Below are 16,578 nucleotides of genomic sequence, written 5' to 3'. Positions count from 1 at the left end.
ATTAGAATCTTTTCTACTAGGGCATAGGCCGCCGATAGCAGTTCACCAGATTCCTGTGACTAAGGCCAGTCTTTCAAATCCAGGTGTAGCCCATCTGTGTGTCTCCTAGGTGAAGATACTTTCTGTTCCAGGGATGAAGTCTTTGGAGCTTCTATTGGTGTTTCTGTAGCACCCATACCCAACCCCCTTCCTTTCGCAGCCAGGCTTGGGAGCATCCGTGGTGGAGTTAAAATATTAGAATACATTGTAGCTTTTCACATGTTAGCTAGAGTAAAGGACAATTTGGATACACTGGATATACAGCATGGTGTAGTAGTGTAGAGAGAGGAAGTAATTTTTTTCTTCATAATGTAATTTTGGAAAAGTACGAGAAACTCTATTTTCATTTTGGAACACCTCTTAAAGCAGCACTATCAGGCAGTGATGTCAAATTACTTCCCTAATTGTTCTCCAGAATGGGAACTATTTCTCAGATGCTTGCCTCACCTGAAAAGAGAATATGTTAGTGCAGTGGGAGAACGGTTACACAGGAAGTGAGGTAATTTAAACTGGATCTTGGGATGGTCCTCAGTGTGGCCTTCTCAAGATATAAGTTGGTCCGGTGATCTTGCGCCATTTCTGTTATTTATCCCTGGGTATTATTTCTTTCAATGTTCTACACCTTCTGTAAACTCAGTGTGCAACTGCAGTTTATTGAATTAACACTAGCTATCACTGTTAACAGAGATATGGAGAGCAAAAAGAGATGCCTACCCACTATCCAAATGAATTGTGAAAAAAGACTCAGCAAAACTAAAAATTAGTTTTATTTTAAATTTGCATTGGAGTTGAAGAAAGCATTAGCATAATGCTTTACAGTACCAATGACCTGGGTTCAATTCCCATCACTGCCTGTGAGGAGTTTGTACATTCGCCCCATGACTGTGTATGTTTCCTCCAGCTGCTCTGTTTTCCTCCCACAGTCCAAAAGTAGTACCGGTAGGTATGTTAATTGGGCATTGTAAATTGTCCTGTGATTTAGTTAGGATTAAATTGGGTGATTGCTGAGTGGTGTGGCTCCAAGCGCTGGAAGAGGCTATTTTGCGCTATTTCTCAATAAAATAAAATAAATTTTGAGTTCTATAGGAATAAATTGAAGAACGTGGTGATTAAGAATGAGGTGCAAGTGTGCTGGTTTATTAGATTAGATTTATTTATTAATCACATGTACATTAAAACATACAGTAATATATATGTTTATCTGATGTGCTGGGAGAGTTTCGCCTCAAATTATTGATTGATGTAAATAAATTTGTTCTTGCAAACTAAGTATTCTTAATAGCAAAACTGAATAATAACATCTGTATAAGGAATTCACCACAGCTTAATTGCTGAGATTGTTGTTTGATCTTTTTCAGCCAAAGCTGCTTAATAAAGTTGTGGAGTGCCTGGAAGCAATAAATTTTGTCACCAACACACTTTCCAAGGGAGATGCCAAATTCATGGTAAGTAATATTTCTCCAGATCCCAAAATTAGATAATGATATACAAATGCTGAAGGGTTTAGTTTGGAACTTCCTGTTGTATGTTGTGGAAAAATTAATTTTGAATTACCTCTTTAAGTGTTTGTAGGCTGGTATCTATTCTACATTATACCTTTGGTATTTTGCTTTTTAAATTACCTAACATGTAGAACAGTACAGCAAAGAACAGGCCCTTTGGCCAACAGTATATTACTGAACTAACTAAACTAGTAATCAAATGCCCAATTAAACTAATCATTTCTGACAACTCAATATCCATATCCTTCCATTCCCTACCTATCTAAGAGCCTCCTGAATGTCTGTGTTGTTTTTGCCTCTAAAATTGCCCAAGTCAGTGCATTCAGGCACCTACCACTCTCTGTGGGGGATAAAAAAAAACTTGCCTCTCACATCTTTGAATTTACTCCCTCTTAACTTAAATGCATGCCCTCTGGTATGAGACATCTCTGGGGGAAAAAGATACTCGGCATTGACTCAGTGTCACTCATAACCTTATAAACATTGATCCGATCTCATCTCAACCTCCACTGCACCAGAGAAAACAACCCAAGTTTGTCCAATCTTTCCTTACAACACATGGCCTCTAATCTACTCAGCATCCTGGTAAACCTCTTCTGCACCCTCCTCAAAACCTCAACATCCTTCCTATTATGGGGTGGCCAGAAATGAATACAATACTCCAGATGTGGCCTAATGTTTTATAAAGATGCAAAATTCCTTCCTGATTCTTGAACTCAGTCAGTTTTCGTGACTAATAAGGGCGAGCATGACTATGCCATCTTTACCATGCTATCAACCTGTGTAGCCACTTTTCAGGGAGCTATCAACTTGGCCCCAGAATCCCTCTGCTCATCAACACTGTTATGGGTATTGCCATTAACAGTGTGCTGTCTTTTTACATTTGATCTCCCTGAATGCAACACTTCACATTTGGCTAGGTTAAACTCCATCTGCAACTGATCTATATCCTGCTGTATCTTTTGCCAGTCTTCTATGCCATCCACAACACCAGTAATCCTGGTATCATCTGCACACTTACTAACCCACGCATCTATGTTTTCATCCCGGTCATTCTTATATATCGCATATAACAGACATCCAATACAGAACTCAATAGAACATCACAGACCTCAAATCAGAATGACTTCCATCAACCACTATGGGCAAGGCAATTCTGAATCCATGAAAGGCCTTGTCAATTGCCTATCTAAAATCCACGTAGACAACATCCACGGTTCAATCACCCTCATCACCTCATCAAAAAACTCTATCAAGTTAGTAAGACATGACTGGTTCTGCACAAAGCCATACTGACTGACCCTAATTCAACTGTGGGCTTCCAATCAACTCCTAAATCCTATTACTAAGAATCTTCACCAGTTATTTCCCAACCATTGATGTGTGCCTCACTGGTCTATTGTTTCCAGGATTATCGTTCTTGAATAACAGAACAAAAACAAGAGTGTATTAGCTACACACCAGTCCTCTGGACCAAGCCTCTGCTAGAGAGGACACAAAGTTCTTGGTCAAGGCCCCAGTAATCTCATCTCTTGACTCTTAGTAACCGGAGATACAATATCTCATCAAGTCTTGGGAACTTATCTATCTTAATGGTTTTTAACAGACCACACACTACCTTCTCCTTTGGAGCGTGCAAATTAGCATACTCTGTACTAATCTCCCTTTCCGTCACGCCCTTCTCCTTAGCAAATACTGATGCAGTGTACACATCCTCTGCCTTTAAGCACATGTCCCTCCTTTATCCCTGAGGGATGCTACTTGCTCTCTAGTTATCTTCTTGCTCTTAATGTATGCAGAATTTCTTGGGACTTTCTTGTAATCCTACAAGCCAGAGGGACTTTGACTGTCTCTGCTGGACAAGATAAAGCAATGAGATCTGTTTCGGCTTAATTAAATAATGCATTCACCTGGCCTGTCAAATGTAACTGAAAAATATCACATGCATGTGAAGTACCAAGTAGCAATAAAATAATATAAATGTTAGAGAGCAGTCAGGCTTGTTAGGAATGGTCAAGGAATGATGAGAAGAATAACAGAAAGACAGGGTGACTAGAATCCATTCCTCTGCCTTGGATCTCTGTGACAGCAACTCATTCACCTCAAACTCGTTAGTATGCTTATTTAGCTTATACGAATTGTAACTGTGTTTTGGAAATCCTTTGTGTTTTATAATTCATTTGTAATTTGGAAATCTTTTACAAGATAGAAATCCTCTGAGTTTTAATTGTGTTTCAAGAAGTTTATCGAAACTTAAAAGTGTATCACTAAAAGTAAATTACTGTGTTTAAATTACTATGTTAGCTGTAAGTATATTGTCCTTGCTAGAGCGGGGTACCTCTATACTATCTAATCTAAAGGCATCTGTTAGTCTTGCGTGACCATGGATATGCGCCTGGAAAGTCTTTACTCTCCAGGGTGCAGGCCTGGGTAAGGTTGTATGGAAGACCAGCAGTTGCCCTTGCTGCAAGTCTCCCCTCTCCACGACACCAATGTTGTCCAAGGGAAGGGCATTAGGACCCATACAGCTTGGCACCAGTGTCGTCGCAGAGCAATGTGTGATTAAGTGCCTTGCTCAAGGACACAACACGTTCCCTCAGCTGGGGCTCGAACTCACGACCTTCAAGTCGCTCGTCCAATGCCTTAACTACTTGGCCACGTGCCCACACCTCTATACTAGTGAGTATACTAATATCAAATATTAGTTGGTATTGGCAGCTAATCTCACTGTGGAGCATCCATAGTGAAATGACCTAGCCTTGAAGAATAGGGTGCTATAGTATAACCTCCCTTTTTGTAAGGGTACCCGTGTCTATCTATATTAGATTGGGCTTAAGATCTTCGTTTACTTCAGAACTTTGTGGACAGCAATCCAAATACCATCAAAAGCCTGATGGTTGAGGGGTAGTAACTGTTCGTGAACCTGTTGGTGTAGGTCCTGAGGCTCCTGTACCACCTCCCTGATGGCAGTAGTGAGAAGACAGCATGTCCTGGATGGTGGGGTCCTTGATGGATGCTGCTTTCCTGTGACAGCGCTCCTTGTAGATGTGCTTAATGGTGAGACGGGCTTTACCCGTGCTGGACTGGTGAACAACACACACAAAATGCTGCAGGAACTCAGGACTAGTCTGAAGAAGGGTCTGGGCTTGAAATGTTTACTGTTTATTCATTTCCATAGATGCTGACTGACTTGCTGAGTTCCTCCAGCATTTTAAGTATATTACTCTGGATTTCTAGCATCTGCAAAATTTCTCGTGGTATAATTTGCTTAATAATTGACTGTTTAGGAAAGATACCTGAATATTGATAAGGAACATGAACCTTCACTGGGTTGTGAGAGAGTATGCTGTTACTCCTGCTTCAACCACAAAGTTGTTTTTGTTTTAAGCTTTTCAACTCTTAGAATTTAGAATTTATTTAAATCTTACATCCATCCCACAACATGAGGGAGTATAAATCTTTGCGTTATGATTCCATCGCAGTGTACAGACATGTGAATTTAAAAGTCTAATGGCTTGTAGAAAGAAGCTGTCCCATAGCCTGTTGGTACTGGCTTTAATGCTGCAGTAGCGTTTGCCAGATGGAAGCAGTTGAAACAGTTTGTGGTTGGGATGACTGGTGTCTCTGAAAACCTTCCAGGCCTTCTTTCTGGACCTGCTGCTGTAAATGTCCTCAGTGGAGGAAAGTTCATATGCACAGATGCGCTGAGCTGTCCATATCATTCTCTGCAGTGCCCAGTGATCGAGGTTGGTGCAGTTCCCGTACCAGGCAGTGATATAGCTGGTCAGTATGCTCTCAGTGGTGCTCTTGTAGAAAGTCTTGAGGATCTGGGGGCTCATGCCGAGCATAAATCCTAGTGGTATCCATCGAGCTCCTGTTGGTCTCCGGAGGTGAAGGCTTTATCCCTTATGCCTAGAGCCACATGCACTGAACTATTTATGAAAAGCAAACAACAGGAATTCTGCAGATGCTGGAAATTCAAGCAACACACATCAAAGTTGCTGGTGGACGCAGCAGGCCAGGCAGCATCTCTAGGAAGAGGTACAGTCGACGTTTCAGGCCGAGTCCCTTCGGCAGGATGAAAAGCTTCAGGTTTGGGTAGACCCGGACCGATTTTTGGGGAACATGTCTTCATTGCAGTTCTGAATGAAGTATTTGACCACCTCAGTGTATTCGGAGAAGTTCTCAACTCGAAATAACTTCCAGGTGATGCTATCAAAGTAGTCTTGTAACGTTGAGTCTGATTGGTTGGATTAGCAGTGGTTAGTGTTCACTATGGCCGCTTCCTGCTTCAATTTCTGCTTGTAGGTGGGTAGGAACAAGATGGAGGAATAGTCAGACTTCCCATATTTCTCAATTTCTTAACGGTCAGACTTTCTTAATTGCTAAGAATTTGATTTAACATAGCTAGGGTCATCTCTAATATTTTAAACTTGGATTAATGCTTTTACCTACGTTTCAGAAATCCTTCCCAGTAGTCAGCACTATATTAGCAACACACACAAAATGCTGGAGGAACTCAGCAGGCCAGGTAGCATTTAGGGAAAAAAGTACAGTTGATGCTTTGGCCCGACTGTACTTTTTTCCATAGGTGATGCCTGGCCTGAGAGTTCCTCCAGCATCTTGTGTTGTGTTGCTCGGATTTCCAGCATCTACAGATTTTTTTCTTGTTCAGCACTTTTTTTTAACTTGACTTTCAGAATAAGAAAAATTTTCTCCATATTTCAGCAAAATAAAAATGCTTTGATTGCTATAATGCAGATGTGGATAAAGATAGCAATATACTTTCAGCAGGCTCTTTGTTAGGTACCTCCTGTACCTAATAATGTGGCCACTGAGTGTATATTCATGGTCAGTCGCTTTAGCCCATCCACTTCAAGATTCGACGTGCTGTGAGCTCAGAGGTGCTCTTCTGCACACCACTGTTGTAATGTGTGATTATTTGAATTATTGTCACCTTCCTGTCATTTGAAACCAGTCTGCCCATTGTCAGAGAAACACAGAAAACCTGCAGCACAATACAGGCTCTTCGGCCCACAATGCTGTGCTGAACAAGTACTTACTTTAGAAATTACCTAGGGTTACCCATAGCCCTCTATCTGACCTCTCTTATTAACCAGGCATTTTCATCCACAGAACTGGATGTTTTTGTTTCTCGCACCATTCTCTGTAAACTCTAGAGACTGTGGTGCATGAAAATCTCAGGAGATCCGCAGTTTCTGAGATACTCAAACCATCCTGTCTGGCACCAACAAACATTCCATAGTCAAAGTCACTTAGATCACTTTTCTTCCCCATTCTGATGTTTAGTCTGAACAACAATTGAACCTCTTGACCATGTCTGCATGTGTTTAAGCATTGAGTTGCTACCACATGACTGGCTGATTAGATATTTGCACTAATGAGCAGGTGTACCTAATAAAGAGGTCACTCGGTGTATGTGCAATTTATCTGAAGACTTAACTTAATAATGTTTTGTGGCCACCCGTGATCAAGTAAATCTCAATGTTGTATAACTTGTAGACTCTTTGATAGTAAATTAATCTTGAAACTTGTTAATTCTTTTGGAAAGCATTTTGGATTGAATAGTACCTTTCTGTCCACGTGGGCCTGAGTAGCTTTTAAAGATGATTTTTTGTATCTTTGTTTTCAGATTGTTACTATGAATTCTACCCAATATGGTGTAATTCTTATTCTTAACCAGTTCAGCATGGTCAGGAATAATTTCATTCTCTATAGTTCTGTGGATTCTGAGGTGGCAGAAGCGTCCAATGTATGATATGGAGACGTTGCCTCTGGTGGGACAGATAATATTCAACAAGGCAGCTGGGGATAGTACAGGATCCTTTCCTGAGGCATGAGAAAACGATTCCCAAATGTTCCATTGCTATTTTGACTGGCCACGGACCAGATATTCTCTATAAGCCAGTGACGATGTTCAGTTTCTTTCAGGATACTTTGAGGACACCTTTGAAATGTTTTCTTCATTTGCATGAAACTAAGCTAGTCTTTGGATTGTGGTGTCAGGTATACAAACAATGTGGCCTGCTCAATTGTCCACTATCATATAAACAAATTTAAAGCATCGAACGTTATAGCATAGTGCAGACCCTCTGGCCCATGATGTTGTGTCAACCTTTTAATCTACTCTAAAATCAATCTAACCTTTCCCTCCTACATAGTCCTCCATTTTTATATCATCCATGTGCCCATCTAAGAATTTCTTATATTCCCCTAATGTATCTGCCTCTGCCACTAACCTTACATGCACCCACTGTTCTCTATGTTTTAAAAAAGCCTACCTCTGACATCGGCCCTATATTTTCCTCCAATCACATTAAAATTAGAGAAGGCCTCTGATGGTCAGGTTTGATCATGGTTGTTACATCGTAGCTGTCTAGATATGCAAGCCTGGGCAGTGCAATATGGAGAACAAGCAACCCTTCACTACACATCTGAGGAACCTAAAGGAATAGAAGTGTCGCAGGAGTTGACAGTCATCCCTCAACTCAATGTAGGACTGTCTATGGGACCAGCTCCAGATTTTTCCCTCAGGGTTCACTCCCAAAGCCTTGTCCGTGAGCGGGTGTAGCTGCAAAGCAGTGGAGGTTTGAGATCAGAGTTTTTCTTCTCCTAGATGAGTTGCCTTCTGTGCCTGGTGAGACCCATCTGCCCAAAGCTACTAGTTTTAAGGCACCAGTAACCCGCCTTCGCTCCTTCTCCTGTAAGTGGAAACAGCTTTGCTGGGCTTAGTGCACATGAAGGCCAGGAGCTGGATTTGGTGGTCAGAGGCTATTTGAGGTGCACGCTGTTGGGAGTATTTAATAGGGAGCTTGTCTCCATTACCACCCCAGGCTATACAAAGTTAAGGAATCACCTTGAAATTATGCCCCCTCATAATAGCCACTTCCTCTCAGGAAAAAGTCTCTGGCTGTCCATTCGAACAATACCTCTTATTATCTAGTACACCTAACTTTCTGGGTGGATATAGAGTTAAAGTGCGCTAGAGCACAGAAAGGTGCCCCTTGGACCATATAGTTTGTGCCAGACTGTTACTCTGCCTAGTCACTTTGACCATTTACAGTACATCTGTGAAATAAAATTAACCTAGTGTGTCTTGGTAATCATGTAAATGACCTTTGGGTGTACTATTGCATAATTGGAGTTTATTGAACTATCATTATGCTAAGTCACCCATCATCATCATACATAATAGTTTTCTTTTTGCATGTAAGTACTTAGCACACACAGTGCGATTTTCAAAAAAAATTCTGTAACTCTTGTGAACCATTGCTTCAAAAAGCTATCAGGTCATGGTTTTGAATATTCATAGAAAATACACCTTGTCCCTCAACTTGTTACTCATAATCAAAGAGAGAATTTCTATGTTTCTCATTACCCAAAAACTATTTGACTTGGTAAAGTATAATTATGCAAAAAATGTATTACAACTCAGGTAGATGTCGATGGCCTTAAATGTGAGTCTTGAAAGTTTACCCCAAGCAACTTGCTCATTTTCAAAGGAATTCAAGGGAAATAACCTTTCAGGAACCATTTTGTAATCCCCTTCAGAATTCTATACTTCAATAATGAAAATCTTTTACTGTTCCAAGCTCTAGAGAATGTACCTGAACTTTCCTTACGAGACAGTTCTGATATTCCAAGAACCAGTTTGCTGCATTGCATTTGAGGACATCTTGTTCCTGAATCAAAACTATAACTCTTACCCAAGACTCCAAAGTCTTGTATAACTGCAGAAAGATGTCTACTGATCATCTTCTTAATATGGCATTGATAAGTCTGTATTGCTCAGATCTCTCCTGAATAAATCTGAACAATGCGTGAGCTGATCAATCTATATGTTTCAGCTGCTCCTATTTTGAGCCAGAGAGATGGAAAGCCTATTTTTTTTCTTCATTATTGGTTTCATTGTTGGGTAGTGATGGGTATTTTAGCAGTTAAGCCAAAGGAAGCATCTTGCGGATGTACTGGAAATAATCACTAGGAAATGTGGATTTTGCAGATAAACGTAGATAACATTTGATTTTTAAATATAAAAACAACTTGAATGTACTTGAGTACTTGAATACACCTTGTATTCTGACTGGGTAGCCTCCACCGGATGCCATGAGTATCGATTTCTCCTTCTGGGAAACAAATTACCCCTCTGCTCTTCCTCTATTCCCCTCTCTGACTTTTTAACCTCTTCTCGCCTACCTATTACTTTCCCTGTTCCCCTTCTCCAACCCTTTCTGCTACGGTCCGCTCTGTCTCTTATCGGATTCCTTCTTCTCCAGCCGTCGATATCTGGCTTCACCTATCACCTTCCAGCTAGCTGCCTTCCCTGGCCCCACTTTTTTTATTGTGGCATTTTCACTCTTTCTTCTCAGTCCTGAAGAAGGGTCTCAGCCCAAAACGTTGAGTATCAACTCATTTCCATAGATGCTGCCTGACCTGTTGAGTTCCTCCAGCATTTTGCATGTGTTGCTCTGGATTTTCAGCATCTGCAGAATTTCTCATGTTTAAAAGTTGAATGTGAATGTTCTATATATACTAAATATTTTAGGAATATGTTTGGAATTTAGCCTTATTTTGTTTTATGCAGCCATTACCATTTGTCAAAGGATAAATTTGCTTATAAACTTAAAAAAATGCCTGGCTCTTGAATAAGTATGAAAGAGATTGACTTCACTGCTAGGAATTGACATCTTATCAAACGCTGATCTTCGTGTACATGGCTCTTGTAGTCAGGGCAACTTTTACTTTGTTTATTATATGTGATTTTACACATCTGTTTTCAGAACATCTTGGCACAAAATCTGAGTACTAAAACTGCCTGTTATAACACTACATTTTGAAAACATGGTTTACTAGATACTTACATAAAAGTAAATATGGTATGGAATCATGCCACCTGGCTCAACCAGTCCATGTTGGTGTTTATGTTCCACTCAAGCTGCTACTTCATCTCTATGAGCATTCTTTTCTCCCTTGCCTGCTTGTCCAGCTTATCCTTAGTTGCATCTCTACTATTCCTTTCATCTTTTTATCTGTAGGTAGGGTGTTGCATGGTCTCGTCCCTCTCACAATACAGCAGCTTTATTAGAACTTTCTAATGGATTTCTTGGTAACATGTATCATAGTTTTTGCCTCTAACCAAGCTGCTTCCCAAGTGGGAACACTTTCCTAAATCCACTCGATCAAATTTTTCTAATATTTTTGAAGACTTTTATTAGTTTGTTCTTTGAAAAGAAAAGAGACCCTTGAAACAAATAGAGTTTAAGTAATTGCTAATCAATCTGCAGTCCTACAAAGGAATGTAAGAGGATGCACTTTGGGTTTCATCCAGATCTTTGAAATCAAGTCAGTAATATTTATCTCAAATTGTTTCCTGTGTGTAAACTAGCACCTCCATTTTCTCATTTCAGCCCTTGCTATTCTTTTAAATTTGAAGCACCTGATCTGAGGGGTGTTTTGAACTTATAATCACATGTTTGCCTCCTGCTTTTGAAGTAATCTGACAAGTGCGGTGAGGTTTCTATAGGAGTGGCGGAACACGGCTGGTTTACACCTTAGAAGTCTGTTCATTGATCTTGGTTTAAGATCAGCATAAAAGACTGGTCGTCTATTCATCTGCTACTCTAGTGGCTTTTGAAAACACAAATTAGTTGACTTTATTCCTAAAGAGGTGTGCAGTATATTTGGATATAAATATCAAAATTAATTTTTGTGTTGAATTATAAGCACAATTACAGTGACTTCCAAGCAGAGAGCTTATTATCTTGTCAGGATATTAAGTGAAATTGCTTCTCTTCATTTGGAGAATGGAGGTGCAGGAAGGGTACCTGCACTTGCCCCACCATTGAAAATAATTATATGGTGCGCTGCCACCAGAAAGCAGCAAGAATCATCAATACTCTCATCATCTGGGCCATGCTATCCTCTTGCTGTTGCCATCAAGCAGGAGGTACAGGAATCTTGGGTCCCACACCATCAGGTTCATGAACAGTTATTACCCTACAACCATCAGGCTCCTGAACAAACTTGGATAACTTCACTACCTGAGCGCTGTTTTCAGGGACACTTTATAACTCATGTTCTCAATATTATTAAATTTGTTTTTATTTGCACTATTAATTTTCTTTTGCACGTTGGTTGTTTTGTCATCTTTGTTTATGTATAGCTTTTCATGCATTTATTTATTTTCCTGTAAACGCCTGCAAGAAAATTAGCATTTGGTGATACACACATACTTTGAGAATAAACTTACTTTGACTTATGACCAAATCTACATGTTATATTGAAACAGATAAACTACACAAGATGTGGAACGATTTAACAATAATCAGCTTCCTTCCCTGTTTTGAACCGTACGGTTATATAAATAGTGCTTGTGTTTGTCCGTGCTCAGAGGCTGAGCTCTCTCATTGTTGACTCTACCTGAACTGCGTAAGATGATAGGTTTTATATTCAACATGGCAAGACAAGAGCCTCTACTTGCTTTCCCTGCACACTGTTGCCCTCCAGTGATGAGAACCCATAAAATGTAAACTATGTACAGTGGGCATTATTACAAACCTCTGGAAATATACCATCCAAAGTATCTTTACAAAGTTCTCAATCAATATTAGCACCTTCTTCATGGCCAACATCCCCAGTATTGACTCCTTAGTTCCATTGGGCAGATTGTGCCAATTACTGCCTTACACCAGATTCCCTGAACAGAATCTATTGCAGATATGAAGATGTTACCAGTCATACAGAGCAAAAGGTTCAACCATGTGATCAAAGCTTCTTTGAAGAGATGAGGCATCCCCACTGAGTGCTGGGAATTTCTGTCCCTTGACTTGCTCAAAGTGGAGAAGCAGCAATGGGGGCTGTTTAGAGTCCATTGAGAGCACACAGAGGCCCTGAGTAAGTGGCAGAAGAGTGGACCACTTCACAATTTATCCAGGTGCTTGCCCCTTCAGCCTGTATCATCAGTGGGAAAACTCTGCAGTTCCAATCTTGGCCTCATCAGCCAACTCAGAACCCAGAACTGACTTGGAAGTAAATCATCCTTTATCCTGCCTAGGAAGAAGTGGAACAGGTTTAATCCTTCCTCTTTATACAGCTTATTTGTGATTTTACCAACCAGGAGTACTTTTGGCACTGGTGAAATCATTAAATCTAATACTTCAAATTGTCTCAGTAATGGATATGAAGTCTAGATTTTCAGTTCCCTTAATTCATCCTCCAGTCATTTCATGTCCTCATCAACCTTCAGTTCTCTCTCAACATCAGCTTTCTACAATCCCATATTTCCCACACACCCAACTTCTTAAATCTCCACCATTCACAATGATGTTTGTGTACTGCATGCCATTCACATCTACAAGTTTTTCATTGATCTACCGAGAGAATTGCCATGGGCCATGTAATTTACGAGGTAAATTAACTAACAGAATGACTTAGAAGTAACTTTTGCATTCTTCACAATTAGAAGGGATTTAATGTTTTGGTTTTCCTCGATGTGGCACTTATAATCACTTTATAAATGAATATATACTCAGTGGCCTTTTATTAGGTACAGGACTGGAACCTGGTATGATCTTCTGCTGCTGTAGCCCATCAACTTCAAGTTTCAACCTGCTGTGCATTCAGAGATGCTTTTTGGCACATCACTGTTGTAACACACAGTTATTAAATGCCATCATGTCGTTTTTAGTACCTTTCTCTTGGTATTAGTACCTAACACAAGAATCTGTGTTGGAACTGATTCTTTTTACCCTATGTCAATGATTTGGTTGATGGAATTGATGGCTTTGTTGCAAAGTTTGCAGAGAATATGAAGGAAGTAGGCTACAGAAGGACTTTGACAGATTAGGAGAATGGGCAAAGAAATAGTAGATGGAATACAGTGTTGAGAAGAAGAAATGAGAGGGTTGACTGAGTTTTTGTGCAGTATTCCCTAAAGGTTAATTTGCAGGTTGAGTCTGTGGTGAGGAAGGCAAGTGCAATGTTAACATTCATTTCAAGAGGACTGGAATATAAAAGCAAGGACGTAATGCTGAGACTTTATAAAGCTCTGGTGAGGCTTCACTGGGAGTACTGTGAGCAGGTTTGGGCCCCTTAGAAAGGATGTGATGAAACTGGAGAGGATACAAAGAAGGTTCACAAAAATGATTATAGGATTGAATGCCATGAAGAGTGTTTGATGGACCTGGGCCTACATTCACTAGAATTCCGAAGAATCAGGGGTGAAACCTCATTGGAACCTATTGAAAGGTGAAAGGCCTTGATAGAGTGGATGTGGAGAGGATGTTTCCGGTGGTGGGAGATCTAAGACCAGAGGACACAGCCTCAGAATAGAACGGAGATGAGGAGTAATTCCTTTAGCCAGAGAGTGGTGAATTCGTGGAATTCTTTGCCACAGGCAGCTGTGGAGGCTAAGTCTTTATGTATATTTAAGGCAGAGGTTGATAGATTCTTGATTGTTCAAGGCATGAAAGGATACGGGGAGAAGGCAGGAGATTGGGACTGAGAGGAAAATTGGATCAGCCATGATGAAATGGCGGAGCAGACTCGATGGACCAAATTGCCTAATTCTGCTATATATTATGGTCTTGTGTTCTAATTGCACTTAACTTTACATTGTGACTTTGTAGGTCTTGCCAGCACGTTAAGGCTTTGTTCCTCAGCCCACATCAAACTGCCGTCATCAAATTTTATAATGTTGCACATTCCTACCATTAACACATTTTTTGGATTGTAAATAGCCAATTCAGGATTAAGGTAGAATGTTATATAACAAATTTCAAAGCAAAATCTGCTGAAAATCTGAAATACAATTAGGAAATGCCAGAAACACTCAGCATATTATAATGTTCTTGCAAAGTCCTTTTGATTTGAAATATTACTGTGTATTTATGAGCATTAATTTATCTTTATGAAACCAGTTAAATTAGTATTTGCAGTGAAATTAGAAATGAGACAAAATCTGGATTTGTGAAATGTACCTTAAAATTATACCATTTTTTGTATGAAACTAAATTTAGAATAATTTATCTAACGCGCTGCCTTCAGATTGTGGGAGTGACATATGATTAAAGATTACTTCAAAGCAGGGATATTTATCTTGACTGAGTACACATACTTTGTTTTTAAACTCATGTTAATATATATCAAGTGAATTACAATGTTGTGGTAGCACAGAACAGGTCAGAACTTTACTGAAGCAAGCATGATTCAAACCCAGTTTAATATAACTTGTTTGCTTTCTCCCTGTGGAAATAAACCATTGTAGCTTTCCAGCTTTTTAAAATGTTTTTTATTAACCCACATTACCTCTTTTTAGTGATTTCTGGATTTGTATCTACACTTTAGGCTAACGTATGAAGTGACCTTATTCTTCCTACAAAAACCTTACATTTATCTCTGTTCAAAGTTCAAAGTCAATTTATTCTCAAAGTACATGTGTCACCATATATAACCCTGAGATTCATTGTCTTGTGGGTATACTCAATAAATCCACAGAATAATAACCATAACAGAATCAATGAAAGACTGCACCAACATCGGCATTCAACCAGGGTGCAAAAGACTACAAACTGTACAAATACAAAAAAGAAAGAAACAATAATAAACAAATAAGCAATAAATATTGAGAACACGAGATGAAGAGTCCTTGAAAGTGAGTCCATAGGTGTGGGAACATGGGGCAAGTGAAGTTGAGTAAAGTTATCCCCTTTGGTTCAAGAGACTGATGGTTGAGGGGTAATTCTGTTCCTGTTTGCTGAAGATTATTTGCATATTACACTTTCTTCAAGTTTATTAACATGACCCTATATTTTTATGCAGACTGCTTAAGTGGTAATTGTACCAGCTCCCTGGTTTAATAGTATCCACAAATTTTGAAATTACATATTATCCATTACTCAACTGAACTATTTCCACCAAACTCTTCTGTTTGCTTTGTTTGTGCTCAGCTTGATTCCATTTCTTCTACTTACCCATTGACCCCATATCTTCTACCATGTCTGTACAGTACCTTTCTGAACTCCTTCTGAAAACCTCATTCCACAGCCTAACCTAGAAATCCTTTCTGTTATCTATTCCAAGTTTTCACCGGGCTGCCATTCAGAACTTATGAACTTCTCCTGATCATCATCATCATTATGTGTCATATTGTATGACATAGGGCTGTCATGGCCTCATGACCATGATTATTCTTGGCAATTTTTTCTACAGAAGTGGTTTGCCATTGCCTTCCCCTGGGCAGTATCTTTTCAAGATGGGTGACCCCAGTCATTATCAATACTCTTTAGAGAGTGGTCACATAACCAGGACTTGTGATATCAACCAGCTGCTCATGTGACCATCCACCTTCTGCTCCCGTGGTTTCATTTGATCCTGATCGGGGGCTAAGCAGGTGCTACACCTTGTCCAAGGGTGACCTGCAGGCTAGCGGAGGGAAGGAGCACCTTACAGCTCATTTATTAGAGAGGTATCTCCACCCTGCCACCTTACAATTTTTATTTCAAGTTCTTTTTCTTGGTATTTTTGATTTGTTGGGAAAATCCTATCCCAATTTCATATGACATTCAGGAAAAGATGCCATATTAACTGATGAGCCACTTAAATGTTCTTCGTTTCAGAAATTTCTTGTCAGCCTAACTAATCCATATTTTAGTGTTAGGCAAAGATGAAAAGATAAAATTTGAGAACACAAAAATGTTTGCAAACTCCTTCTGATTCTTTATGGCTGTTTATGAAATCAATGTAGAAGTAAGCATTTAAATAAAAGCAAAATATTGAAAAATTTTAATTAGAATCTCCAGCGTATAATCAGTTCAATACTTAAAGCTTTCATCAGTTACCACCTTAAATTATTGCATTCCTCCTAGTGATGGAGTTCCTGCAATGTTTCTGGTTAGCTAATTCCAGAATTTAAATCTAGTGATGGAACATAGCCATATAATCCATTGTTAGGATGGTATTAACATGGAGGGAATCTACAAGTGGTGGTGTTTCCACACACTTGCTTACCCTGGTCTTG

At 39.6% G+C, this 16,578-nt stretch overlaps 1 protein-coding gene across 2 annotated transcripts in view; it reads left to right on the top strand.

Annotated features, from left to right (window-relative positions):
* Nucleotides 1-16,578, top strand: part of polb (polymerase (DNA directed), beta) — a 120,136-nt gene that overhangs the window by 51,081 nt on the left and 52,477 nt on the right. For both annotated transcript variants that reach the window (XM_072266784.1, XM_072266785.1), the window contains exon 11: nucleotides 1,398-1,484. In XM_072266784.1, coding sequence (XP_072122885.1) covers nucleotides 1,398-1,484 — 87 coding nt within the window. The remainder of the gene's footprint in view (nucleotides 1-1,397; nucleotides 1,485-16,578) is intronic.

This window comes from Mobula birostris, chromosome 8 (genome assembly GCF_030028105.1).
Source record: "Mobula birostris isolate sMobBir1 chromosome 8, sMobBir1.hap1, whole genome shotgun sequence".
In the NCBI taxonomy this organism is placed as follows: domain Eukaryota; kingdom Metazoa; phylum Chordata; class Chondrichthyes; order Myliobatiformes; family Myliobatidae; genus Mobula; species Mobula birostris.
Note: the sequence above shows the minus strand (reverse complement) of the source record. Positions and strands in the feature narration are given on the sequence as shown.